At 49.9% G+C, this 27,799-nt stretch overlaps 1 protein-coding gene across 3 annotated transcripts in view; it reads right to left on the bottom strand.

The window, feature by feature from the left end:
- Positions 1–2,007: 2,007 nt before the first annotated feature.
- Positions 2,008–27,799, bottom strand: part of TEP1 (telomerase associated protein 1) — a 40,406-nt gene continuing 14,614 nt past the window's right edge. The window contains exons 10-55 of one of the 3 annotated variants that reach the window (XM_068548544.1): positions 27,214–27,323; positions 26,679–26,769; positions 26,265–26,451; positions 23,348–23,516; positions 22,702–22,860; positions 22,188–22,265; positions 20,532–20,662; positions 20,146–20,205; positions 18,755–18,913; positions 17,868–18,044; positions 17,562–17,682; positions 16,873–16,997; positions 16,489–16,602; positions 16,277–16,394; positions 15,925–16,119; positions 15,624–15,799; positions 15,381–15,537; positions 15,092–15,271; positions 14,532–14,624; positions 14,106–14,238; positions 13,816–13,966; positions 13,431–13,564; positions 13,157–13,245; positions 12,754–12,868; positions 12,071–12,311; positions 11,752–11,875; positions 10,711–10,835; positions 10,491–10,590; positions 10,126–10,281; positions 9,767–9,979; positions 9,397–9,550; positions 9,075–9,287; positions 8,280–8,440; positions 7,927–8,040; positions 6,832–6,939; positions 6,320–6,452; positions 6,160–6,236; positions 5,921–6,053; positions 5,645–5,781; positions 5,361–5,485; positions 4,108–4,251; positions 3,865–3,961; positions 3,026–3,131; positions 2,714–2,919; positions 2,480–2,584; positions 2,008–2,240 (exon numbers count right to left, since the gene is read on the bottom strand). In XM_068548544.1, the coding sequence (XP_068404645.1) occupies positions 2,118–2,240; positions 2,480–2,584; positions 2,714–2,919; positions 3,026–3,131; positions 3,865–3,961; positions 4,108–4,251; positions 5,361–5,485; positions 5,645–5,781; positions 5,921–6,053; positions 6,160–6,236; positions 6,320–6,452; positions 6,832–6,939; positions 7,927–8,040; positions 8,280–8,440; positions 9,075–9,287; positions 9,397–9,550; positions 9,767–9,979; positions 10,126–10,281; positions 10,491–10,590; positions 10,711–10,835; positions 11,752–11,875; positions 12,071–12,311; positions 12,754–12,868; positions 13,157–13,245; positions 13,431–13,564; positions 13,816–13,966; positions 14,106–14,238; positions 14,532–14,624; positions 15,092–15,271; positions 15,381–15,537; positions 15,624–15,799; positions 15,925–16,119; positions 16,277–16,394; positions 16,489–16,602; positions 16,873–16,997; positions 17,562–17,682; positions 17,868–18,044; positions 18,755–18,913; positions 20,146–20,205; positions 20,532–20,662; positions 22,188–22,265; positions 22,702–22,860; positions 23,348–23,516; positions 26,265–26,451; positions 26,679–26,769; positions 27,214–27,323 (6,317 nt within the window). In that variant the 3' untranslated portion in view covers positions 2,008–2,117. Of the gene's footprint in view, positions 2,241–2,479; positions 2,585–2,713; positions 2,920–3,025; positions 3,132–3,864; positions 3,962–4,107; positions 4,252–5,360; positions 5,486–5,644; positions 5,782–5,920; positions 6,054–6,159; positions 6,237–6,319; positions 6,453–6,831; positions 6,940–7,926; positions 8,041–8,279; positions 8,441–9,074; positions 9,288–9,396; positions 9,551–9,766; positions 9,980–10,125; positions 10,282–10,490; positions 10,591–10,710; positions 10,836–11,751; positions 11,876–12,070; positions 12,312–12,753; positions 12,869–13,156; positions 13,246–13,430; positions 13,565–13,815; positions 13,967–14,105; positions 14,239–14,531; positions 14,625–15,091; positions 15,272–15,380; positions 15,538–15,623; positions 15,800–15,924; positions 16,120–16,276; positions 16,395–16,488; positions 16,603–16,872; positions 16,998–17,561; positions 17,683–17,867; positions 18,045–18,754; positions 18,914–20,145; positions 20,206–20,531; positions 20,663–22,187; positions 22,266–22,701; positions 22,861–23,347; positions 23,517–26,264; positions 26,452–26,678; positions 26,770–27,213; positions 27,324–27,799 lie in introns of those variants that run through there. The other 2 variants (XM_068548554.1, XR_011074529.1) reach the window with 2 other exon arrangements.

Genomic DNA, 27,799 nt, shown 5'->3' with positions numbered 1-27,799 from the left:
CTTTCGTAAAATATAATAAAAATGAAGTACCAGGAAAATGAACCATCAAGAATTTGTGGAATAGCACTGGTCCACAAACCAAACTTTGAATAGATATGTTCTAGATTTCAAAAACAAATTGTGGTGAGAGTTCCCCGATGGCCTAGTGGTTAGGATTCTGGGCTTTCACTGCTGTGGCCCAGGTTCAGTCCCTGGTCGGGGAACTGAGATCCCACAAGCCGCATGGCATGGCCAAAACAAACAAACAAACAAAAAAACCCAAACTGTGCATAGATGTGTAAAAACAGATGTTAAAAACTGACACATGAAAAAGGTGCTTTTGTGGGTTGAAGAAGAAAAGACTGCTCCAATGTCCTATGATCCTATAATCCAGTGACTATAATTGAACTCATCCAGGCACTGGGAGACACTGAAACTGTTTAATGATAAGAACTCAGAAAATATTTAACGTAAAACCTAAATTGATTTTCCCTTCAACTCCCTTGGGGACATATTTACTGTCACCTAGAACCTGTTCTTCGCTCAGAAGATTATACTTCTGAGCGAAGATTATACAGAAGAAGATTATACAGCAATTATACTTTGGCTGTGTATCTCCAAGATAAGAAAGTTCACTCCCTTCAGGCGGACCTGGTAAACAAAGCTGAGTCTACTGAACAAGGTAGGCTTTACTTTCTCCAGCCCCACTCCTCCATCCTCAGCTGGGGTGCCTTTGTAGAATTTTTAGAGCATGGCAGACAGACATCTAGGGCTTCCTCCTGTCCTTGGCCCATGCTTTCAGGGGAACAAAAGGCAAAAAATTGAAACCAGTGACTTCCAGGATGACGCTGTGCCATGGTTCTCTGTAGCATTTCTGGGTAGTATTATGAATCGTAAGTTTCAAATTACCTTAACTTGGACTTCTAGTCACAAGGTTCATGTAGAGCAGGTAATCTAGAAGGTATACTTAGAGCCCTTGCATGAGGCATGTGAGAAAAGATAGAAGCATGACCTATGATTAAAACTTACTAGCTGATGGCATTCCTTATGTCTTTATCCTCAGGCTGAGAGAGAATATGAGGCATTGGTAGAAATAAGATAAAGTCCTTCAGGTGATTTCTCCACGTAAAATCTGGAATCAGGGCAAAGTAAGAATAAAACTGAGTACCCCTCAACTCCCTAAATCCAGAAAACTCTAGACCAGAGTGCAGTGATATGTCTCTTGAGAGAACGCTACCAACCCAGGATAAAATCCTGTAATAGCTCTGGCTTATCAGACACAAGTCCTTGACTGCTTGGACACCGAAGACCCTTAACTCTTCCTTAACCCTTAGAAAGAAAGGGCCTCAGGGAACTTCCTCTCCCATAAAATAGAATTATAGGAAAATAAGACGGTCACAGTCCACAGCAAGTCCCTGTGTAGGCATTGTTCCACCCTTCAACTCATTTTATCTTTATGAACTTCAATTTGAGAGGGATACCCTTTTGTGATCTCCTCCAAGAATGCAAATTACTATACCGACTAATGCTTCCAAGTCAAGTGGCTGCCGCTGCCCTGCCAGAGGCTGTGAAAGCCAGAAGACACGTTCTGCTCTCAGTGCCCTGGCTTCTCACCTCTCACCTGGGCAGTTGGCTCTGAGTAGATGGGGCTGTTTCTGTGACAGGAACCTAGTGTTGTCCTGGTTCTATCCCAGTTCTTTGCAAATACCCTGACCAGGGCACAAGTGACTCATTCTTCCTTCTCTTGCTCTTCCTTGAACAAGTGAGAGGTCTTCAGATTTCTGTTCAAACTAAGTGCTGGTCAACATCACTTTCATTCCTCCTCCTGGTAGGAGTCATAACTTTCGGTCCTGGGGCCAGAAAATGACACAAGAATTCTAAAGCATAATTTCAAAGAATACTAAAGATCTGGTTCACTTTCTTGCAGTTCTAGTAAGGATTAATGTTAAATCAGAAAAGAAACATAAGAACATCCATATTCTTCCCTCTTGGTCCAAATCCACATAAGAACACAGGCAGGACTGCATGTGAGATTTTCCGACCTTTTATTTATATAATTGTATCAAGAACGTAGCCACTGGTGTCTTCAGGCTTTGCATCTCTAGCACAAGCGGTCTCTTTGCCCTGAGCAGTGATCTTCATTCCCAGGACAGAAAGTATACATTGCCCTGCGTGTCTCCCACTGCGAGCTGCAGGGTAGAGTTAGGACCCAGCCAAGGTTCCAGGCAGCTCACTGCCCCTTCACATCGGAACAGGCCCAGCTACGATGGGAACAAAAACGGGAGATGTGGGCTACAAGCCTAGGGCCTCCTTACTAACTTATTTGTCTCACACCAATGACTTTTGTTTAGAAACAGGTTAGTTGCACATTATTGCAAGAAGGACAGAAGAAAACAATCTTGATCTTTTGCCCTTTCTTACCCCAAGTTTGCTCTATGACATCCCTTTAGCCCTCCTTACACACACACACACACACACACACACACACACACACACTTACGAGCTGCATACTGGGTCTCTCCCACAGTTTAACATCTCTGTCCTTTGAAGCTGACACCAGCAACTCAGGCAGCACGTGGAGGGCTGTGACAGAGCCCGTGTGAATCTTAGGGAGGGAGGGGAAGAGGTGTGGTGAGTTCTCAGTGGACCCTCCTCAGACAAGGAAGCAGAGAAGTCCGCTGGGTCAGACCTAGAGCCTCCTCCCCAACGTCTGTGACCTTTCCCTCAAACTCACCTTTCTACGCTGCCGTGTCTTTAGCTGTGGGACTGCTGGATGGGTATACGTGTCAGCACATACACATGCATCTGTCTCTGGAGTTCGGGTTTCAGGCATTTCTACTTTTTCCTGCCAGATATTATCTGTGGTCCATTCTCCTTCAACGTTGCATCTAGCTAGGTTCCACAGCGTCCCATCAGAGCTGGCACACAAAAATGAGGACTCTGCCATTTCAAGGGCAGAGTTTGAGCCAGGTCTTAGACTTTGAAGGATCCACCATCCTCCCCTAGGCCACCTCTGGATTCCTTGGGCCCTCCCATCACCACTCACCAGATTCAGGTTTGGCCTGAGTTACCAATATGAGGGTCTTATTAGGATTCTCTAAGTTCAGATCAAATTCTGGGCACTCTTCAAACTCTCCTAATTCCTTTTGGCTCTGTGAAAGGATAGATCATTTTGATTAGCCTACTTGTATCACTTACTGCTGCCCAGACAAAGCAACTCTTTTCTGCTCTGGGCTGGTCAAGATTTTTTAAAATCGTATCCTAAATACAGTAAAGTACTGATACACAAATCTTAAATGGACATCTTGATAAAATTTTACACGTGTATACATCCGTGTAATCCCTGCCCAGATCAAGATGTAGAACATTTCCGTCACCCTGGAGAGTTGCCTTCATGCCCCTTCCCAGTCAATACCAGAGTATCACCACCCCCAGAGCTAACAATATTCTGACTTCTGTCACTATAAATTAGTTTTGCTTGTTCTTGAACTTCATTTAGGTGAAATCATGTAATATGTACTCTTTTGTGTCTGGCTTCTCTCGCCCCACATAATGGCTATGAGATATATCCGTACTGTTCCAGACACTGCTAATACTCACAGTGGCAAGACAAGACAGACATGAAGAAAATGCAATTAAAAAAACTAGGTTTATGGTTTCCCACGATTCTTTTAAACACTAGAATCCTTTTTAGTATCAGTGAAATCTTACAGGGAAACCCAATATAAAATGCTCTTAAGTAGAGCTACAGTTGAAGGAAGAGAAGGGGATTTGGAACGAACTGCTTTTCCCTTCCTTCCTCTTATCCTCCATCATGGCCCCAAGGCTTTAAAACATTGGTCCTGGACAAATGTTTGTTTTAACACATACCCAGACAGAACTTACTGAGAAAGAAAGAACTCTAAGTTTCATTGACTGCAGGACAAACACACCATAGTCCTGGTGGGTGGACAACATTATAGGATCTTCTGAATAGCTTCTCCTGGTTTATAAGAAAGAAAGAGGCTAAGCCCAGGAACACCTCTCCGTAAGACCCCAATGTTTGTTCTAGTTAGACCCAAACTCAGGGTAGCCACTAACCCACTTTTCCTCTTTCTCCAGCCCAAGAGAAAACATTTTGGATCTTACCAGATTACAGAGGGCTCATCACCTGGCTTCATGTGCAGTAACTGCAAATCTGCTTTGGCCAAGATGAGGGAGTGACCGTCAGGGACCAGACTTACACCTGTCAGGAACCCTAAGTCCTCCTGCAGAACTCGGTTCAGGTGAAGACTATAGCGCAGAAAAGGATACATGGACAGAGAAAGATTCTACTTTAGTCCACCTCTCTCAGTTCCCCATGAATTCCTCAGGAGTAGAGTATAAAACAAAATGCATCACCGTCCCTACACATTGTGTTCCTCTTTCTGTTTTTGTTATATTAGTATTCATCATACCATCATCACCTTATCTGCTCAAACCAGGAATCTCTAACATTCCTGTCCTTTCCTTCCCTCCTGACCTCCAACTGACTGATAAGCACTGTGGAGTCTACTGGCAACACATGCCTAAATCTTTATCTCTCCTTTTCATCCCCACTGCCCAGGTCAGGGCTCACGTTCTGTCTTCCCTGGACTAGAGCATCAGCTGTAAATGTGGTCGCCCTACGTTTAGTATCTCTCTACTACTAACCATCCTCCATGTGGCCACTAGAGTTCTCTTTCTAAAATTCAGATAATTATTCTGCTCAAAATTCTTAGCACTGTGCCCTCTACAGCCTGGCCCCAGTTTATTTTTTCAACCCAATTCCCCACCACCACTCGCACCAAGAACCCAAAGACTGAGCTATACTCAGAACACACCATGCACTCTCATGCCTCCATGCCTTTTGTTAATGCTACCTCCTCTTCCTAAAAACACCATTCCCTTCCCTTACTGATTCAGAAAACTCCTACTCATCCTCTAAGCCCAATCTCAAATAGCAACTCTTTTGTAGACAGTAAATTTCTTAAATTCTGCAGCCCCAGGAATTTTACATATATGTATATAAAATATATACATATAAAAAATATATATATTAAAAATATATATATATCTTTATTATAGCAGTAATCACTCTGCATATTGTTGGCAGTTTACTTATCTACACATTCCTGTACTTCGAGCTCCCTTAGTTAAAAATTAATTTCAATCTGGTTCACACTGCCTGGCCCAGAGCTTAGCATAAAGTAGGCACTTGATAATTATTACTTAAATTCACATGATAAGGAGCAGAAAACAATTTCCCAGTGACTTTTTCCTGCTTACTAACATCCTATTGACCTAGTTCAGAAGTAGAAGGGAGTGATTTGAGCAAAATCCCAGATGTAACTGTATTCATTAACCCAGCCACCTCATTTCACCTGAAATTTCTGGGTGCTGAACCCTTCTGCAGTTCCACTTGCCACTCGCTGACTTTTTCATCAGCACTGACAACAATCAAGGTGTGTGCTGAGTACCAGATCAGAGCACTGATGCGGCCTGGAGCCTAGTGAATACAAGTTTATTTCAGTATTTCTGAGGAACCAGGATTAACCTTCTTCCCCATCCCAGGCATCTACGCAACCTCTAACCCCGGCACATACCATCAGATGCACAGCCAGGGCAGAATTCACATAAACAAAGAACTGAAGTTGACCCAACTCACCTGTGCTGTGGCCACAGCCTTAGCTTCCTGCCACAAGGTGAGCTCCCCAGCTTGATTCCCAGACACTGCTATAGAACCGTCTGGGGCCCAGGCCACAGCAGTGATGGCTGCATGACTCCTGGGTATATATGTGTCATCTGGAGAAGAAAGGAAGTGATTCATTAGGAGCTGGACCACTGTTGGGATACAAGAGGAGATAGCAGGCTACCCTTGACCTTCTGGGTCCGACTAACACACCCCCCTTTCACACCTTGCGTCTCTCCACACCTCACTCACCTGCTTCTTCAGGTACCTGCCAGAGCTGTATGGAACCATCCTCTGAGGCGGTCAGCAGGAGGCCTGAGGTTTCTGAAACAGCAGCTGCACTGACTGGGCCACTGTGTCCCAGGAGGGTGTGTGTTTGAAACACCTAGGAGGAAAGGATGGAGATGGAACAGTGGGGAGGTGACACAACAGGATGTGGTCCCATCATACCCTCTCCACTGCCCCCACCCAAGGCCTTTCAGGGAACTCACCAAGAGTGGATGCCACAACCGTGTGGCCCCATCCAATCCCACAGTTACCACCAGAAGCTCTGACCCCAGCTGGCCACCTGATAAGACACAGAAACTGAGTCAGGAGAAGAGGAGAAGGGAACAGGCAGCGGGGACGGGAAGGTGGCTGACATTTCGTTACCTGCACTGGGCTCCAGGGCAGCTGCACAGTGGCTGATGGGTCCTGAGTGAGCAGCGATGCTGGTCATCTCCACACCCTGATGGTCCCACACTTTCAAGGTCCCATCTCGGCCCACAGATACCACGTGCTCCTCCTGCCCCAGAGCACAGGATCAGAGAAGAGTCACACTGAGCGGGACATGGGAATTACGACTCCCGCCACAGAGGTGTGGGCTCAGCATTAAGAGCCTAGAAGATGTCAAAGAATGAGGACACCCCGGAGAGTGGGGCTGGGAGGCTCAGGACTACCATCATGCCACGAGGTCATGATACTGAGATACTGTGTTTTCATGCTCTCCCTACCCTCACACCAACCCTCAGCCTCAATACCCTAATCCTGCTCTAATTCAGGCCCAAGCATCTCACTCTTTATACTCCTTTTGCCTTTGGGATTAGATACGCAATGCATCCAGTCTCCCAAAGCCCCCTTAACCTTCCCAGGGACCCCCAGCGAGCTCTCCACTGCCTTCTCACCACGGCCAGCACGGCGCTCACGGCACTCTGGTGACCCAGGAACTGACCAAGCTGCTGTCTCGACTCTGGGTCCCACAGCCCTACAGAGCCATCACTGGAGCAGGAGACCTGCAGAGTCAGAGGGCAGAGGAGTAGAATAATCAGCATCCCTCCAGCATTTCTCTATACTTGTAACGTAGGGTGGAGGGCTGTAAGCCTGGTGATTAACAGCAAGGGCTGTCCTGGGCTCAAATCCTAGTTCCACCATTCATTGCTTGGTGACCTGGGGCAAGTTCATCTCTCTGGGCCTCAGGCTTCTCATCTATTCAACTAGGATAATGACAGTGTACCTACTGATATGGGGCTGAAGCATCTACTGTAAAGGACTTAGCAGGATGCCTGGTACATAGTGAGCATTGAATAAATAGTAGCTATTGTCCTTGTTATTAACATAATGTCAGTCAACAACAACTTTGTCTCACCCCGACAGAGGTGAGAGGTCTGCAACGCTCAGGAGAGATCTGGCTGCCTAGAAGTCAGGGGTAGGACAGACTATGACAAGTCTATTCAATTGCTACTCATTTCTTTTTGAGAACAACAGGGACTCTGCGTTGGAAAACTAGGCTTTACCAACGCCGAGTGCATAATTTGAGACCCATTTTTCACTTAGGACCAAAGAAATCCTAGCAGTACCTTTACCTGCAGGGACAGGGCATCCTAAGCCCTTGGGGAGACAGTTCTGTGTTCTTGTTAAGAGCATGGGCTTTCTTATCATAAAGTTTACTGGCTCAGCTTCTTCACTTACATGACCTTGGAAATGGTCTTTAATCTAGCTGAGCTCAATATCCTTGTCTATGAAATAGAGAGAATAGTAGTATCTTCTTTATGGGGTGTTGTAAAGACTAAATGAGGCCATATATGCGAAGGGCTTAATCCAACGTCTGGCACATACTAAGTGCTCAATAAACGTGAGCTATTATACTGAGTGTTAGAAAATTATATTAACACTATAATACTATATTATAACTGGGTATTAGGAACAGGATGAGGTGGGATGTGTTGTCTTCCCCCAGGAACCCTGCTGAGCTTTGTGCCACCGCCCACCCCTTCACTCACCACGAGGTTGTCTTTGGTCCAGGCACAGCCAGTGACCCAGTCTCGGTGACAGGCAGAGAAGGAGCAAATCAGAACAGGGGCTTTGGGTGTCCTCACATCCCAGCAGAGCAGACTCTGGACAGGCCCCAAGAGAGGAAGCCATCAGGACCATAGGACAGAGGTAGGAACACCAGGGCCATCTCAGGCAAAAAATTTCAAGGAAAGGGGGAATATCAAAGGAGGACGGGTGGACAGATCCCATACAGGCCACTGAGCAAAGCAAAAAGCTGGAGGAAGCAGCGGGAAGTGAGCTGCTCAGGAATCCAGGACCAGAGGGGCTGGGGGCCCATGGGGAGGAGGGCCCTGCAGCTCACCCGATCCCTGCCCCCGGTGGCCAGGCTGCATCCATCAGTGCTGAAGCTACAGCAGCTTACGGGGCCCTCGTGTCCCCGGAGCTCAGTGCCACAGGGAAAGTCTTCTGTCTTTTGTGGCAAAGCCAGCAACTGCCTTGGCCACAGCCGTACTGTGAAGTCCTCTGCATTAGAAATGGGGAGAGAGGAAGATTTTCTGAAAGAGGAAGTGACACAGGCCTGGGAGGCCAAAGACAAAGGCAATCATGGGGGCTGAAGGTGATGTCTGAGGGCACAGCTCCAAGGGAGGGACGCCGTGAGTCCCACCCAGGCCCTGGACGAGGACCAGTCACCATGTGAGGGCACAGGACAGGAATGCCAGGCACTCCCAGCTCCGGCTCTGCGGCTGTCTCCTTCTAACTCCCGACTGCACCTCCGCACCCTCCTCTTCTAAAGTGCACAGTGTCACTTTGAACAAGCCTCTTACCTAGAGAGGACTAAGGCCATTTTCACCTTAACGCCTCTCTCTTCTCCTAAGGGAAACCCATCCCTTTTACACAGCAAAATCCCCCACTAGGTAGAAACTCAAAGGGTGACAGGAATTACAAAGAGGTCCCAGAATCAGGGTTAGGGAACAAGAAGAAACAGTCTAGACTGATTATGCAAGATAAATGCATTTAAAAGCACTTTGCAAGTTGTAAAAAAAAGTTAGATAGGTGTGTGTATTTTCATGCATACATATACATACAAATTGAAGAAAGGTGTCAGCATATTTGAAAGGAACAGTGATTCACGACCCTGCCCATTGCCCAGCCGTACCTGAGGCAGCAGCCAAGAGTTCCTGGGACGTGGCCAGTGCCAGCACAGGCTTCCGGTGTCTGGACAAGCGCCAGAGGGACTGAAGGGAGCCTCCCTGGAGCATCCAGCCCTGCAGGGCCCCATCTTCTGCACCGCTCGCCAACACCTTAGGGCTGAGCCAGGCCAGTGCAGACACTGCCACATCTAGCGCTTGACACTGAGCCCCCTGGGAACCTAGAGAATGAGGGACAACAACAGAGTAAGATGCTTGGAAAGGGGGCCAGAGTTGGGGGAGAGGGGCCCTTTCCAGGCTCAGACACTCCAACCCTTCTCCCTCCAGTACCTGAAGAGATTGTGTAGATCCGAATGCCATCTACTCGGTACCCAACAGCCACCTGATCACCATCTGGGCTGAGGGCCACGGAGAGGGCTGAAGAGAGAGAGGGGGAACCTAGGCGCCCACGGGGACGACCCAGAGACCCGGACCACACCTGAACCTGAGGGCCAAGAAAGGGGCTTAAAGATAACCCACCCCCCATTAAAGTCCTCCTTCCAGAGACTTGTCTCCGAGAGCTACTGTGCACACACCGCACCCCCTCCCTGTAGCACAAGCTCCTCCAGACTCCTCGGCAAAGGCGCCACCCTCCCCCAAATAGTCCCACATCTTTGCACCCCCCTCCTCATAGCCCACCACCAGCCCTCTGTAACCTGACCTTGCCATCCTCTCCAGCCGTCAGTAACTGGCACCCAGCACGCAGGAAAAGGGCAGCAGTAACAAAGCCATGGTGCGCAGGGAAGGCAGCCAGCCGTGTCCCCTCCTGCCAGACCCAGAGCTCCACCATCCCGTCCAGCCGGCCCACAGCTACAGCCCGCCCAGACACACTGAAGGCCAAGGCACGGACAGAGGCTCCTGGGGCCCCCAGTTCCTGCGTGGAGAGGTAGAAACTGGAACGTCAGGGCCCTGCTCTCAACCCAAACCAAGAGTGACCCAGGATGCAGGTGTCCGCCATTTCCCACCCTCCACTCCCACCCTCCCGCGCTTCCTTCCCCAGGGCCAGCCGGCTCCTCTCACCTTGGTGACTTTGAGCCCATCCACCTGGAAGAAGCTGAAAGTGCCAGCCCAGCTGCCAACGGCTATCACCTGCCCCTCTGGGTGGAAAGCGATGCAGTTGAGGGGCTTGGGACAGGTGTGCTGGGAGGCCAGCTGCCCGCGGACTGTGTCCCACAGCTGGAGGAGAGAGAAGGGGAGGAGGACTCAGGGTGCTGAACACAGATGCCTGAGCTGCTCAGTCCCAGAGCTCCAGGGGCCACCTTGTCCAATCCCCTGCCCTCAGCAGGCCAGGCAGCCAGAGCCTCTGCCGCGCTGAGGAGAACAACCTCATAGGGCTGACTCGGAGTTCAGGGCCGCTTTCACCACCACAGCCCCCTGGTCGTTACCTTCAGGCCTCCCCCCAGGCACACGGTGGCCAGAAGCCGGCCGTCTGGGCCCAGGCAGCAGCCGGTGATCTGGTGCTGGTGAGCCTTGATCTGGAGCACCCTATCCCAGGGAGACAAGGTCAGGGGCCCCGGGCCACAGACTCCCTCCTCATCTCCCTCCCCCCCTGGGCTTCCAACAAACAGGGACGGCCCTCACGCTGAGACGTGAGGAGCCCCTTACCGACAACCGTGCTGCAGGTCCCAGAGCTCCAGGAGCCCGTCAAAGCCAGTAAGAAAGAGGGCGTTGTCGGAGAGGAACGAACAAGAGGAGACCCCATCACAGCCACTCACCACAGACCTCTCCTCCTGTGACAGTGAGTGGGGAAGCGCCCTCAGGACACTCCCCTGACCACTCCATGTCCAGCCCCTCCGAGCCCCAACCAGGAAGGAGGCAATGGCTAGAAGGGCTGGAGCCCTTAGCTCTCCACACTCCCTGCTAAGTCTCAAACTCTGGCCCTCTGGCCCCACAGCAGGAGCCCCTGTGAAAAGTGCAAAGCTTTGGGCCCTACTCCAGACCTAGGCCAAGCTCGAACAGCTTCAAGTGGGACCTCACGATCCAAGTGAGGTCACATCGTCCCCCTCACTTCAAACCCCATACGTAACCCCGAGTCACAGAAGGTTTGGTCCTTCTGAGGCGGGAATGACGTCACACACACGCCTGTGGGGGGCGGGGGGCACTGACATGGGCGGAAGAGGAGACGGCGGCTGTGGCTGCAGAACCCACCTCTCCAGCCTAACCTACTACCGCCCTGTCTCACACACACTCTGCTGCCACTGTTCTCAGCAACTTAGAGGGAACATCCCCCCAGCGTCTTTACCCAGGCTCCTAGCTCAACCCGGAACCCCTCCCCCTCTCCATCCTATGTCCTCCAGTAACTGCACAACTCACTTAGCTCTTACCTATGCCACATGGCTATGTTTTGGTTCCCTTTTTACCTTGTATGCCTTGTTTTTCAACAAAACTGACCACCTGGTGGGCAAAGACAATGTCCTAAGCCCTGCGTTCCCTGCAGTGCTTAGTACAGTGCCTTGGAAAGCAGGTATACAGCAAGCATTTGCTGTGGGATTGGTTTTTTTGACCAAGCCCTTGTGACCTGATGTGAGGAAAGTAAAGTTGCTGAATCAAATAGGGTGATAACAGGTGGGTTTGGCTTGCCTCGGGCTTGGGGCAGGAAGTGAGGCTTTTCTGAAGGTAAATCCCACCCCGCCTTGCGTGTCGTACCTGCCAGGTTCTCAGGTCCAACAGGTAAACCGTCCCACTGGCAGTGCCCACAGCTGCTCTTTGCCCACTGGGGGAGAAGGCCACAGCTGTGGGGGATGAGGAAACTGCCAGGGACAGGCTGGAGCTAGAGGAAGAACAGCAAGAAAGGGAGGAGATGAGGAATGAGGGGAAGGAAGAGGATGGGAATTCGTTTCTGCATTTCTGGGCCTGAATCCCCCTCTCCATGGTGACTGCGGTCTGTTCTTTACTCTCCAGTTTCAGAGAGGGCTGCAGCTTGCTCTCTGGCAGGTTTGCCAGCATCTGGGGTCAAGGGTTTTACCTTTGCTGGCCCCTCATGGTCTGGGGTTTATTAAGCCAACATAGCATGTGCTGGAGGTGCCATCGCTGGGAGAGCTGGGGGGCCTGGAGGCAAAGGGGCGAGTCCAGAGGCTGGTTGGCTGCCTGCTGGTGCAGGAGCAGTGGGTACTGGCTGAGGACTGAAGCCTGCTGCCTCAGGAAGGTGTGAAATACAGCAACATCAGCCTCAGGAAGCTTCTGTTCCTCGTCAGGGACTGAGGAAGCTATAGAAGAGATGTGGGGTGTCACTGGAGAGCCAGCCTGGACCCCCATTCACCCCAGCACCAAGTCAATCACATGATGTGTCTAAAATGCTAGGTCTCAAAGTGTGGCCCTCTGGTCCCACATCAGGAACATCTGTTAAAAGGACAAAGCTTTGGGTCCCACTCCAGACCTAGGAAACCAGAAGCTGGGGATGCAGGGATCAGCAGTTTCAACAAGTTTCCCAGGTAATTGTAGGCCCACTAAATAAAGTGTGAGAGCCTCTGGTTTAAGAGACCTAAGCAAAAGGTCTCCCGAGAATCACTTGCTTACCCTCTTGGCCTCTTCACCTTGGAACAGAAATTCAACTGTTCTTTCCATTACACCTCCCTCTGAGCAGGCCCCCCCATGAACACACCCAGGAGCCACAGCTTGGAGAAGACTCCACCCAGTAACTCATCTCACCATAGAGGGCATGGGCCTCCAGGAGCTGAGAGATCAGACCCAGTTCCAGGTGTGCGGCCACCACGTGGAGACTGGTAAGGAACTTTGCAAGAAAGCCACGGTTCCCGCTCTGGAGCTGGGAAAAGTCAGACTGGATTCATGAGGGATGTGACGAGGCTGGTGAGGAGGGACAGTCTAGTCTTGGACCCTGCCTGTGCAGCTAAGGCCTAGACTTAGGAGCTGGGACAAAGGACCTGAAGGACGAGGGCAGGAAAACTGAAAGGAGAAAGGTACACGGCGTTTGGGAAGGGGGTGGGGGTGATAACGGCAGTGGGGATGATGGTGGCGGTCACGGGGGAGAGGGGTCTCAGAAGAGCCAAAGAAGTTCCTTGGGAGAGGGTGCCTGTAGGGTCTGGGGACTAACCAGGTGATACGGCAGGTCTCCCAGAGCTTCAGGAGGGCAACTTCGGAAGGTACCTGAGGCATCAGGGTCACACGTCTTCCAGAGCTGAGCTGCAGGTGTGGGTCACAGGAACAGACACTGAGACAGGCTTGGCCCTGAAGCATCTCCAAAGATCACATCCCTCAGGCTACAGCAAGAGCCATCCACCCCCTGGGGTAGCAGGTGAGAGGGCCAGCCGATGTGGAGCGCCAGGTCCCACGGTCAGTGTCCCGGGGGTTAACTGGGCTACAGTCACCTGCGATGAGGATGTGTGCCGTCTTCTCCAGCTCTGGCCTCTTCCCATAGCGGCATTTAGCGGCTGTTCTCAGGGGCCCATCACGGAGGCAAAGCCGGGCACCAGGGCGCTCCAGGGGTCCCTCCCCTAGCAAACTGATCCCGTGTGAGGGAGAGAAGGCAGGACAAGAGGGAGGAGGCCTGTAAGTGAGCGTCTGGCACAGCTGTGGGTTCCCATTCCCACCTCAAACAGTGGTAACTTGAGTGACAGCCATTCAGGGTCTGGGAGACAAGTGTCAGGGGCTATACGGAGGGAAGGGTAGGATGAAGAGAGGATCACATGGGGCCCTGGCTCAAAGACAGGGAGGTACAGAAGTTAGTGGGAGCTCAGCTGGGGGCACCTATACCTGCGCAGACTCTGGACGAGGTAGGCCAACGAACCCATGGGGTAGGGGTCCCCGCTGTTACCAGCAGCCACTGCTTCTTCCCAGGTCTTGGTCCCCCTGGGAAGTATCCGCCATGCGCTCAACACTCCATGCAACTGGTCCACAGTCAGACCTAAAAACCCAAGCTCTCTGAGGCCCTAAACCACGCAATGTACCCATCCCCATGACACCTAGTCCCTCCTTGCACCGCTTGCTGAGGCCCCAGCTGAACTGAAGGTCATCCGACCCCTGAGCCCACTCCAAGTACTGACCGCTGCGTGTGGCCTCAAGAGTGGCCAAGGCCTGGGGAAAGACATCAGGGCCATGCTCTTGTTCCAAGGTGCCCAGGATGTGCTGCAGCAGCAGAGGGACAGTAGCGGGCAGGGTCCGGAGTCTCTCAGACACCTGGGAGGGGACAGGGAGGGGCCTGAGTCAGTCAGGGGAGGGGGAGAAGCAGCTTTGGTTGTGTAGGGGAGGGGACAGCAGAAAAAACCGTGGGAAGGGATGACAAGGAAAGAGCGACACTGGTGGGAGAGAAGCAGGGCTGGGGGGTGTGGACGAGGAATGGGTGATCACACGATGGCAAAGGATGAGGGTGGGAGAAGGGGAGGGATGGGGATGCAAGGGGCTGAGTGGAGACTGGGAAGTGGGATTAGGACTTAGAAGATGAAGAGTGAGCGTTCACATCCTCCACTGACCTGCTCAAAGAGCGTGAAGAGCCTCAGGTGATCAGTGACCAAGCGCAGGTAGAAGGGCAGGGCTGACCCTCGCTTCACCAGCAGCAGCTGCATCTGAAGACTCAGAGGACTCAGCACAAGGACCAGAGAGCCTGCCCACAGCCAGCCCTCCACCCGCTGCCCTCCGTCCTGGCACCAAGCCCAGTGCAGGGCAGCTTCTCCTCTAAGAGCCCCCACCGGGGAAGAGACCCGTGGCATCACCGCAGGACACAGCCATCCCTGCCCTGCACTGCTCTAGCCAGCCAGCTCCGCTTTCAGAAAACCCCCCGTGGTTCAGCCTACCCCATTCGACAGCCACAGCTTTCTCCTGCCCTCGCCCGGACAGGCCCTGGAGAGGCCATTCACCAGGAGAAAAGGAATGGGTGACATTATAAGGAATCGCAGTTATCTTATTGACAACTTCCCTCGGCTGAGAAAATGAAGGAGCTGGTCTGCGTGGGCAGCTGCTAGCTTCAGCACCCAGGGTTCTCCCAGCTCCCAGATTCACCCCACACACCCACCCGCCCTGGCCTACACCCAACCTGGTTGTTAAAAGGTGACTCTTCCAGCCGCTTCCCGTACAGGGCCAGCTCCTCTCGCACCAGCCGGGCCCGGGCAGATGGCTCCAGAGGCCCCAGGGCCACCACATGGGCACCTCGGCTCTGCTCGAGTGTCTCCCCCAGGGCGGAATCACTGGACACACTCAGCACCAGGTGCACCCACTGTGGGATTTGGGCAACGGGGTAAAAGCGTTGAAGGAAAAGGAGGAGAAGGCTGTTGGAGAGGTCCCTCTCCCTACTGCGTCCCACCCCACCTCCTTCTCACACTTACCCGGGGGAGGGTCTTAGGGATCCAGTCCGAGATCAGCCGCCCATGCTTGTCCACCAACCTGTCGGCCCCATCAATGATCAGCACCAGAGGCTGGCCAGTTTTCAGGGACTGAGCAGACTTGGGCAGCAGCCTCTGCTGCAGCTCCCACACCAGGCCCCTGTGTATGGAGGAGGAGGACCGAGGTCGGCAGGGGTGGTGTCACGTGCTATCAACAAGGCTGGGCTAAGTGGGGGAGAAACACACCGGTACGTGCTGGGGAGGGCACTTGGCTCTTGCAGCTGGCTATGCAGACAGGCACAGAGGCGTCTGAGCAAGATGAGGACAAGACCCTGGTCAGGGCGGGCCCCTGAAAAGTGGAAGAAGACTAAGGGGGCCACCGGGGCCCCATCAGGAGCTTGCAGGGCTGACACAAGGGATGCCTGCATGGGAAGAGACCAGAAAACACGGTCACATTTCACATGCACAAGCTCCCTGTTTCCCACCTCTTTAGCCCTCCTGAGCTCACACAGCCCTCCCTCCTGTCCAGGCCTCTGAGACTCTGTACCAGGAAGGTGGTCTTGCCCTGTCCCGACTGCCCGGTCACCAGGCTCAGCCTCCCCTGGTGCCGCATCAGCTTCTGCACTGTGTCCTGAAGCAGGCGTGGTCGGGCAGGGCTCGGTGGGTTCTTCAGCTGCTGAAAGGCGGCCTGGACCAAGTCATCATCCTGGATGGGCACTGGCTGCTCCGGCTGGGCCGCAGGCTGAGAACACATGGGGCAGTGACTATCTATACTTCCATGCTCCTCAGGACCCCAGGCCTAAAACTCACTGTGTCCCCACCAAGTTACCTCCCACCCAGGACTATCCGGCCCACCCTACCCCCTCTCCACTCCCCTGGCCACCAGAGCTCCTGCTGACCTGTAGATAAAGCTTCTGGATCATATTCCACACATCCCGCAGAACCAGCTGCCCAAACTCCTCCAGCTCCCCAACATAGGGCCGGCCAGCCGCTACACCACCCCACTCACAGTGGTATCTGTAGGCAAAGCGAGCACAAGTGGGGTCACAGCAGGCCGGGCCCCCCTCACCACCTTGCTCCGTGCAGGTGCTCCCTACCTCTCCCAGCTCACCTGCGACAGGTGATCCCTTCCTGTCTGCTCAGGTAGCTCTTCAGTTCTGAGAGCCGATGGGCAGCCTCTTCAGACTCAGAAATAAAGTCAGACTTCCAGGCATCTGGCACAGAGCTGACCACCAAAGATACCCCAAGAGTGGGGCTGGATTCAGACCCCAGCCTCTCTCCATCCCCAACCACCAGACCTGGCTGTGGTTCCCTGAAACCCCTCAAGTGGAGATCTCCTGCAAGGCTGCTTTGGTGCTGCAAGGCAAGCCCTCTGGTCCCTGTTTCTCCATTCTAGGTCCCCCTCTTGTACTCTGAATGTTATGGACAGAAGACACGTCCACTGAGCCTGTCTGGCCTTCTTTGGAAACTGAGGCCTGGAGGCAACAGAAGGTACCTGAGGAAGCTAGAATCCCGGAAGTAGATGAGAGGCTGGGCAGAGGGCTGCAGGCGGAGGCCCCGATTCAGGAACTGCATCACCTCCATCTCCGTCACAGAGCGACCTGAAGGGTACTGCCGGGCCTGCAGTCAGAGGCCAGAGAGCAGGAAGGTTCAGTCCTTGTCACACGAACCCCTCCTCTGAGACCTGCCAAGACCCCAGGGCCCCTTCATCTCAGTAATGTTCCTCCCTCCCTCCAGATACAAGCCAATAAAATATAGCTAATAGCTAACGTTGATTGAATGCCTTTCACATGTTGAGCATTTTTTTTGAGCATTTAAAAAATAGATTTCTAATTCTTATAACAACCCTGCAATGTAGACATCACTGTTTCTCTTTAATATATGAAGAAGTTGAGGCTAGATTAAGATAAACCGTTTTCCATAAAGCCGCACAATGACAGAAGGGAGATCAGAACCCAGCTCTGTCTGACGGCAAAGCCTAATCAGCCCTACCACTTACCTCTCGCACCCCATGGCCAACCCAGAGGTATTTCCCAAAGGAATTCCCTCATCTAGGACTTGATCACTCGCAGAACCTCCTACTTGTGTTTCACTTCAAGTCTCAAGGATCCGCCTGTGCAGAGTCCCAGGGTTCTAGACATACCGAGGCTTCTCGCATCCCTGCCCCAACCTTGTCTGCCTTACCCAGAGGAAGTGAGGATGGTCAGGGAGGCTGTAGTTGGGGGGAACATAGCCATAGCGGGAGCCCAGGATGCCCACAAACAGCTGCGAGTTCTCCACCTCCCCCAGGCACACTTCCAGCTGCCTGCAGGATGGTCATGGGGGCGTCGTGTCAGGGAGACGGGGCTCTGGCTCACAACCGATGGCATCCAAAGAGCACCCCGTACCCTTGGCACTCAGCCACCCTGCAGCCCCAGCCCTGCCCAGGTCAGCTCCCCAACTCAAGCCCCTCATCGCCGACCCAGCCCCTCTTCTCTGTGGTCCCCATACCTGTTCCGACGGGTCTCCTCCTCGGTGACGCCCCAGCGCAGGTCGATGGCATGAAGGCTGATGCAGTGGGGGGCCGCTCGGGCCTGCAGTGCTGGCAGCAGGGACCTCAGCAGCAGGTCCCGCTCCCCATTCATGTCCCGGAAAGTGGAGGAAATGAAAAGCCGGACGCTGCGCCATCTGCAGGAAAGCCAGGGATCAGCCCACAGCCCAGCTCCACACACAGGGCTGTGACCTCTCCTCAGCACTGACAAGCCAGATACAGCAGACTGCAGGAGGGGAGTCCAGCAGGCCTCCAGAGAATAACCTGCCTGTAACCTCAACTGCAGAGCCTAGAGATTAAACCCCACCTGGCGACTGCCAGTGCGAGGGGCGCAGGTTCGGAGAACTAAGATCCCACGTGCCACGCGGCGTGGCCAAACATAAATAAACCCACTTGCCATTTCTCGGGCACCCCTCCTGTGTCAGCAATAATTATTACGCACCTACACTCTGCCCATGAAATGCTCATGACAGCACTGTGAGGTAAGCACAAGCATTACCTCCATTGTACTGACCAAGAAACTACAGCTTAAGACATCAAGCAACTAGCCCAAGTTTCAAGCTACTATGTGGCAAAGCCAGGATGGAAAAGCCAGAGCCTGCGCCCCTGAGCCCTCTGCCTGAGCCCTGGTGCCTGCCACGTGCCTCGCATCCTAACCCCTTTCCCTAGTAGAGAAATGGGCATGCTCACCGCCTGTGTTAGAGACACCCCTACCTGGGAAAGAGGAGGCATTCCTCAGCGAGTAGAACAAGCACCATCCCTACAGTCAGAATTTCAGTCACCTGAGTTTCTCTAGGTTTCGACTGAAGCCCCTCCCAATTCACAAAGGCATAAAACACAGACTGACCCAAGCTGGAAAACAGGAGCCAAGGGGCTTGGAGTATTCTCTTCCAGTGGCCGGAGAGACTGGACCTCTGTCTTCCCTGGGGGCGGTGGAATCTTGAATATTTTGTCCATTTGGCCTACATGTTCTAGAAGGCGGGAGGCCCCACGCTCTGCAATGAACCTGACATAAAGAGTGACAAAATAAATGAGAGCGAAATAGCAGAGTGAGAATCAGGAAGATCTTCCAAGGGGGCAGGGGACAAAGATATGGCTAGATTAGGTTCACCCAGTTAACTGGAGCTCCTTAAGAAGATGACCATAAACAGTAAATGTAGACTTAAAATAAGCGAGGCAGCAGAACCACAGGAATGAAAGAACAAAGAAGAAACCCAGTTATAGCCTCTTCTGCTGTGTGCATGGTTATCAGAGGCTTTCTGTTGAGCCAGGGGCGACTGGGCTGAATGAAGATGTAAGGATTAAGGTTATTCCAGTCTGGGCTTGATCAGCTCTGTACCAGCCATGAAAGCTCCCTGGAGAGGGAGGGAAGTGTATGAGGATTCCTATCAGGAGTAGGGGGCAATGGGTGGCATCCAAAGGAAAAGGCAGGGGAAAAAACCAAATAAATGGGAATCCTAGTAGCGGAGAGAAAAACAAAGTTAAAAGATTTCTGGATCTGGCATAAATAAATGAAGTTAACATGGAATTTCCTCTGAAACGGAATGGAACAGAGGCCACAGAGAATGAATAGAAGTGACGTGACCAACTCTTGAGTTGTTCCCTTAAAAGCAAACAGCACAATCTCCCATGTCCCCTTTTCTCCTTTCCTGCTAGATGTAATACAAAAATAATGGCTGGGGCTGGAGCTGGAGCAGCCATCATGAACTATGAGGTGGAAGCAGAGTATTTGAGGATGGTAGAGCAACAGATAGAAGATGCCCAGGTCCCTGTAATACTGTGCTGTTGCCATGCCTTTTACAGCTGTAAAAGAGGAATAAACTTTTATCTTGCTTTAAAAAGGAAGTGGGGACTTCCCTGGTGGTGCAGTGGTTACGAATCTGCCTGCCAATGCAGGGGACATGGGTTCGATCCCTGGTCCAGGAATTCCTGATCCCACATGCTGCGGAGCAACTAAGCCCGTGGGCCACAACTACTGAAGCCCATGCGCCTAGAGCCCATGCTCCACAACGAGAGAAGCCACCGCAATGAGAAGCCCGCACACCGCAACGAAGAGTAGCCCCCGCTCGATGCAACTAAAGAAAGCCCGCACGCAGCAATGAAGACCCAACGCAGCCAAAAATAAAATAAATAAATTTATTAAAAAAAAAGGAAGTGAACAGAGCAGAGGCCACAGATAATCTCTAAAAGATGTTCTAACAAAGCCCCCAACCTCTCCAGTGTCCATCCTGTACTCACTTCAGTATCCCGTCAGTGCAGCCTGAGAGTGTCACGTCATTGGGATTCAAATCTGTGTATCTGGTAAAGGAAGAGTAGTCACTACCAGTCAGAAACAGTGCCAAGAACACAGAGTCACTGCCCCTAACATCCTAGGATGGACACCCTACCTGTGCACTTTTAATAGGGTTCTGTGCTAGGCTGGGACTGGGGTGGACCATCACGAAGGGGTATGGAGCCAGCCTGAAGACTTCAGAGAAGGTTCTAGCACTTGAAGTGCAATAGAGGTAAGAGACAGAAATGGGGAGGGGTCTGGTGAGTGGGAGTGTCCCACGCTTTAGTAGAGGTAGACGGGAAATATGGATCTCTATCTGCTGGCACTGGGCAAGGAATGTGAGCGCCCTTACAGGTAACCTGTCCTTCTTAGGAGAACACCAACAAAGAGGCACTTGGGATTCACGTGCTGCCAGAAAAGCTGTTTGGCTGCATTTATCAGTTTCTCATTTGTAGTTTGGCCAAAGACGATGACCCTGTCCACCTGTAAGATGAAAAGGGAGGGGCTAAGATGAGGAACAGAGGGATAGTAGAGGTACCAAAGAGCTCAGGACATCAAGAGACAGGTCTCTGAGGACTGGGGAATTAGGAGAACTCTGAGGTGGGGGGAAAATGGCCTTTTCTGAGAGCACTCAGGGTGGGAAAGCCCACTCCACCCTGACTTGAGGGGCATCAAAGTAGAGTTTGGGGTTGGCAAGACATGGAAGCAACCTAAGTGTCCATCAACAGATAAATGGATAAGGAAAATGTGGTATATGGGATTCCCTGGCGGTCCAGTGGTTAGAATACCGTGCTCTCACGGCTGAGGGGCTGGGTTCAATCCCTGGTTGGGAAACTAAGATCCCACAAGCCACATGGTACAGCCAAAAAAAAAAGGAAATATGGTGTGTGTATGTGTGTGTGTGTATATATATATATACACATACATTATATATAAATGTGGTGTATGTATATACATTTAGTGTGTATATACATGTATACATACACACATACACACACACACACACACACACACACACACACAATGGAATACTACTCAGCCATAAAAAAGAACAAAATTTTGCCATTTGCAGCAACATGGGTGGACTTGGAGGGCATTATGCTAAGTGGAATAAGTCAGACAGAGAAAGACAAATACTGTATGATATCAGTTATATGTGGAATCTGAAAAATACAACAAACTAGTGAATAAAACAAAACAGAAGCAGAGTCACAGATACAGAGAACAAACTAGAGGTTACCAGTGGCAGGGGGATAATATGGGGTGGGGGGGTGGAGGTACAAACTACTGGGTATAAGATAGCTCAAGGACGTATTGTACAACAGGCGGAATATAGTCAATATTTTGTAATAACTGCACATGGAAAGTAGCCTTAAAAATTGTATTACAGTTTTTTTAATTTTTAATAAAAATAATAAAAACTTAACATAAAGTGGAGTTTGGGGTGGGGCAGTGTGTAGCTGGTCATTCAGGCTGACAAGAGCTGACTGTCAAACTTTCAGGAATTCTGTGAGCCAGCTGTTAAACACGAACCGCCATTAAATATTAAATTGTATAAGCTTATAATTGAATAAATTTTTTTAAAAACAAAGGTAATAAATACTAAAAAATCATTACTTCCTAATTATTTTACTACATTTCACTATTATCTACTCTTGACCTTATTTACATTTACTTTATCTCTACTGTGGAAATACTATACAAACTGTGCTACTGAGTACCTCTGAGTACCTCTTCCCCACTCTGTGTTCACTGACAGCACGTTGGTAGCTTGAAATCAGCCATGGAAGGAGTATTTACATCATGGAAATTAGCAAATGCTATTAACCAAGACTTATTTTTCCAGATTGCTGGTTGTCACATATTTACCAGCATGCCACTGAGTAGGGGGTTGCAGCCAGCAGGGTATTGTGCATAGCGTGCAAGGAAGCTTTGAGAAATGAGATACATCAGTGTGGAGGAAAATGTTGGGGAGGGGAGGGTTTCTCAGGGACTGGGCAGTACTCACAGGGACCCTTTGGGTAGCCAGGGACAGCAAGTACTTCCCAAAAGTAGGCAGGGACCATTCACACTTTCCATCCGACTCCTGAAGGAAAGAGACTCGTGTCGTGTGGTTGCATGGGAGATGATCATTAAACAACAAATACTATAGTCTGCTCAAGAAATCTTCAGAACTGAGGGAGTTCCCTGGTGGCGCAGTGGATTAAGATTCTGTGCTCCCCATGCAGGGGACCTGGGTTCCATCCCTGGTCAGGGAACTAGATCCCATGTGCATGCCGCAACTAAGAGTTCACATGCCGCAACTAAGGAGCTGGTGAGCTGCAACTAAGGGGCCCGGGAGCCACAACTAAGGAGCCCACCTGCCGCAACTAAGGCCTGGTGCAACCAAATAAATAAATAAATATTTTTTAAACAAATGAAAGAAAGAAATCTTCTAAACTGAGTATAACCAAGCCTTTCGTAGTCAGGCTGTTCCCAGGCCTCTTGTCTATTCACATACATTTGCACGGTGGGTGTCTGACCTGGACTTGAGCTTGGAGTTTGGCGGCAGTCTTCAGGATACCTTCCTCTGCCTTAATCACAGCAGTCTTCAAAGTGCCACTTCCACACAGCAAGAGATCCACCTGCTCTGTCCGTGTCGTCATCGTTGCAATCAACAGCAGCACATAGTTCAGAGGGGGCTGATTGGACAAGCCTCAGGGTAAAATAAGACTCCCCTATTTTAGAATCCACCTTTGCCCACCCAGCTCTAGAGGCCAAACGTCTCCACTGGTTGGGGAAAAGTGGACAAAATCCCCAGTTCAGATGGGGCAGCCTCAGCAGCCCAGGAAGAGTTGACCAGGCAGGAAGGTGGAGAAGGGCCAGGATCCCTGCCCAAACTCAACCCTGGGATGTAAGGAGGTAAAAGTGACACGTATTTTGGTGACAGAAATTTAGAGAGTATTAAGGACCAGCCAAATGTGAAAGGTTAGTGCTATGATCCACGAACATGCTTGAGACCACATTCTAGGAATTACCCCTAGGAACCAAGGTCTGATACTGGGAAGCAAATGCATGTCACTTATTTTAGTTCTGAGTGTTTGCCTGGGAGAACCAGGTCTGGGAACAGGACGCCTCTCAGGATCTCCAGCATCCTACCAACCTCACCCCATCTTTTTATTCTTTTACCCCTCGTGGGTTGCTCTTGGGAAGGATCCTGTCTGCATCAGCATCTGTCAGATAGACCAAGAGGGTGCGGCCTGGCAGCGGGGGTAGGCTGTGTTTGACGGAGAGGTTCACAGCTGTCTCCAGGGCCTGTCGATACTGAGCCAGCATCGCACGGTCGTATTTCCACTGTCTGCAGGCAGGAAACAAACAGACAGGGGGGTGGGTCACTGTTTGCCACTTTGAGGCAGATGGGAAGATGAGAACTTGCCACTCAAGTATAAAGTCTTCACCCCCTCCACAGCCCACCTCCAATGTCAGTAGAGAAAACAGGGACAGAGCTTCCCTTGGCCCCCATTCTACAAGACTATCCTAATCCATTCTCATGGCAGGAGAGAAGTCATCTTAAGACCCATTCTCTGAAATCACTTGCCATCAATCCATACTTACTTCATGAGGCAAGATTTAAGGCTACATATTTTTACATTGTAACTTAAAGAACACACGCTAACTTCTTCCTCTAAAAAATGGCAATTAAAGGAGAAAGAATCGAACATTCATCCCGCCTTTCCAAGACAATCTCTATTTCAAAGTAACTAAATAGCTTTAGTTCATGAGGGAAGTTCTTTTTAGAGTTCCAGCTAATAAATATGGGACTGATAGAAAACCCCCATTCTGCAACTGCTAATGAAACAATTGATTCGGGCATAGACTATCAAATGGATAAACCATTAACTTTACAGTGGAGAAATCAGGCTACCATAACCTAAAAGCACTGATCAATCATCTACACTATGAGTGGGACCACTAGGCTTCTGGTGCCTCCTGATCCTGTGTCCTACCAGGAGACAAAAATTCTGGTGGTCTTACTCATTGTGTACAAAGGATCACCTACGAAATATTCATGTAAGAAAAAAGTTAAATACGAATCTATTCAAGCTTTTAGAGATAATGCCCAGGGTACACGAAATACAGAAACAAGTGAGATGACACTGGAGAAGTAGACAAATCTAGAATATGGGACATTCTGCGGGGCCCCCTGAACCTGATTTCCACAGCAAGTCAATGGCATGAAAACAATTAAAAGATTTTAAGAGATTTAAGTAAATCTGGGACTTCCCTGGTGGCACAGTGGTTAAGAAACCGCCTGCCAATGCAGGGGACACGGGTTCAAGCCCTGGTCCGGGAAGATCCCACATGCCACGGAGCAACTAAACCCGTGCGCCACAACTACTGAGCCTGCGCTCTAGCGCCCACGAGCCACAACTACTGGGCCTGCGAGCCACAACTACTGAAGCCCGCGTGCCTAGAGCCCATGCTCCACAACAAGAGAAGCCACCGCCATGAGGAGCCCACGCACTGCAACCAAGAGTAGCCCCCGCTCGCCGCAACTAGAGAAAGCCTGTGCGTGGCAACAAAGACCCAATGCAGCCAAAAATAAAATTAATTAATTAATTAATTTAAAAGAGATTTAAGTAAATCTTAATAACTACATGTAATGTGTGTATGCCTTGTTTGGATCCTGATTTGAATAAACCTGTGAAATGATACTTTTGAGACAACTGGCAAATTTGAATATAGACTAGGTAATAAACGATAATACCAAGGAATTATTTTCAGTTCCGTTAGGTATATTAATGACATTCTGATTATACAAGAAAATGTCTGTTTTAAGAGACACATGTGAAATATGGAGGGGTGAAATAAGATGTATCATATTATTTGGCATTTGTTTTTTTAAAACATCTTCAAAAAAAAAAGAAAAGAAGGGAAGAGAGGGATCAGGAAAGGAAGGCTGATAAAATCTAGATTTTCACTGAAAGTGGCTAACAGTTTCACGGGAGTCCATTATATTATTCTCATTACTTTTGTACATGTTTAAATTTTTTCATAGTTTTTTTAACCTAGAGAATCCAGCAGTCTCTACCAGTGCTATCCAGTAGAAATAAATTACAATTAATGAAATGAAATTAAATTGAAATTACACATGTAATGTAAGGTTTTCTAGCAGCCACATTTTAAAAAGTAGAAAGAAACAGGGCACATTAATATTACATTTAATTTAGCCTTATATATATATATTTTTTTTCACTTCAACATGTAATTAATACAAAAATTACAAATGAGATATTTTACATCCTTTTTCACACTGCCCCGAAATCTAGCACATCTCAGTTCCCATTAGCCACATTTCAAGTGCTCAATAGCTACCTGTGGCTAGTGGCTACCAAACTGGCCAGCAAAGACATCCTGTTTGGACTGCATCCTCAGCTTAATTCTTTAATGGCCCCATGTTCTGCCACTGACTCACTGATTCAGGCGAGTCCTGGCCACTGAGTCCTACTAGAAGGTTAGATGAGCCCTGCATTTGTCTTGAATGAAAATGAATGCAGATACTGTGGATGCATCTAAAAGGACAGAGTGCTGGGACTTCATCAAGCTTACAGAACAGGTTTTACGCCTGACTTTGAGTCTGCTTGATGATAACTATCTTTACATGTGTCGAAAGAAAAAGGAAAGTGAATGGGTCAGAAAATACACAGAGGAGAGAAACAAAAAGAAAAACAAACAGATATCACCGAGAAGAAAAAGAAAGAAAATGTGAACCAGAGCATAAGCAGAGAGGCACTATCACGTACTAATAGGAAGGGAAGTGCTACACAGGCTGAAGGAGTCCACAGAAACCAATAAGGCAATCACAGATAATAGAGTGGAGGCCCAAACACAGATTTTGTTTCATGATCTTTCTACAGGACAATGTTAAAGACAAGGTTTGCTGTGCGAGAGAAGGCTGGAAACAGGCAAGTCTCAGCCATTGGGATGACTGACAAGCATGTCTTTGCAGAATAAAAGCTGGGTTTCCAGATGACTCCCAAGCCCTTTCAGGGTGCCTCTTGTTGCCCACCCTTTGCTCCCAGACAGCACACACTCACACACACACCTGGCCTTGTGTATTTTCAGCTTCTTCCGCTTGAGCTGCCCATATATCACGGGGATCATCATTGCTGCCCGAAGTTCCCGACGACTTGGTTTGTAAAACTGCCCCGAATAGGCATACTTCTTGCCATATCTTGTGTTTTTCATTATTATCTGCTTTATCAGTTTTGTGTTGGAAGGAAGTGGCAACTCTGGGTGGCGACAGGTAAGTATGTGAGTCAGGCAGCTTCTATTCCCTCATCTTGTCTTCCCATCAGTGCCTGTCCTGAGTCCTGATCCTGTGGGCTGGCCTGTGTCTGACCTCTGCCCACCCCATACCCTGAGACTGGAAGGCAAGAGGCTGAAAATACCAGTGCTGCTGTCTCATCTATCCTCAGGCATGACAGACAAACAGGAGTTGGAAGAAGAGAGATAATACCGTTCTTTTTGAGTTGAGCCTCAAAGTCATTGATGGAATCATGAGCATTAAGGAATCTGAATGGAAACTGCCGACTGTTGATCACTGACTTCTGCAAAGCAAGAGAGGGGTCATGAGCAGAGGACCAGGAAGCATGGGGAGCATCAGAGGCTCCAGGGACCAGGAAGATGAGATAACCACTCTAGTAGATCTGTGGGAAGGTGAGGAAGACCAAAATAGACGTTAGATAAAGGTGGAGAAGAATAAAGAAAGATGTCATGCGAGAATACGAGGAAAGGAGAGGAAGTAACAGAAGGTTCCCTGTTTCTTTTATATCAGACTCCCTCTGAAGTTAGTTAAATCACAGAAATGATCTCAGAAAATAAAAAGGAAAGTTCTTATACTCTATACTCAAAGGGATGATGAACCCCCAAACCTGTCTCCCTCAACCTATCTGAATCTCCGTATCTGTTTACAGCCCATATGGACAGAGCTTGGTGGCTATGACCTTCCCCAGCCACTAGGAGAAGGCTGGCTCCCTGCCCCTCACGCGTACAGCATGCTGGAGTCTCTGGAGCACAAGCTTGTGGTGGCGGGTGCTGATTCCAACCCGCAGCAGGTTGCGCAGATTCCGAAGCATGGCCATGAAGGGAAGCTTCCCACTGTCTGCGGAAGGTAGGACATAGGGTGAGAAAAGCAAACAAAGGATGAGTGAGAGAGGTCAGAGACCAGAGCCATGCAGAATGTTCTGGTCGGAGCAAATGAGGTACGAACATATGCTCTATCCTACCCAAAATGTTTTAAAGGTCTGGAAAGATAACAACTGGGTTGCCTGGGCTTGGAGCACAACCTAATCAACACTGTTTATGGGATTAGCTATTTCAATAAACAACTTAGGGTATCACTTTTTCTGCTGGCTCCAGCCCTGAGATTGGGCTCAACAGGCAAAATACATTCTCTAATCCACAGTAATGATTTCCAAAGTTTTTAGATGGCTGAAAGAGAAACTTCCTAGTGTAATCTTATAAATTATATACACGTAGTACAATCATTAGTTAATATTTCAAGGCAGGATATACATTTAAAGTAAAGGTTCACCATTAACTGTAAGTGTAAATTGATATTTCAAATAGTCTTCTTGA

Source organism: Eschrichtius robustus, chromosome 1 (genome assembly GCF_028021215.1).
Source record: "Eschrichtius robustus isolate mEscRob2 chromosome 1, mEscRob2.pri, whole genome shotgun sequence".
NCBI lineage: Eukaryota > Metazoa > Chordata > Mammalia > Artiodactyla > Eschrichtiidae > Eschrichtius > Eschrichtius robustus.
This window is presented reverse-complemented; position numbering and strand designations above follow the sequence as displayed.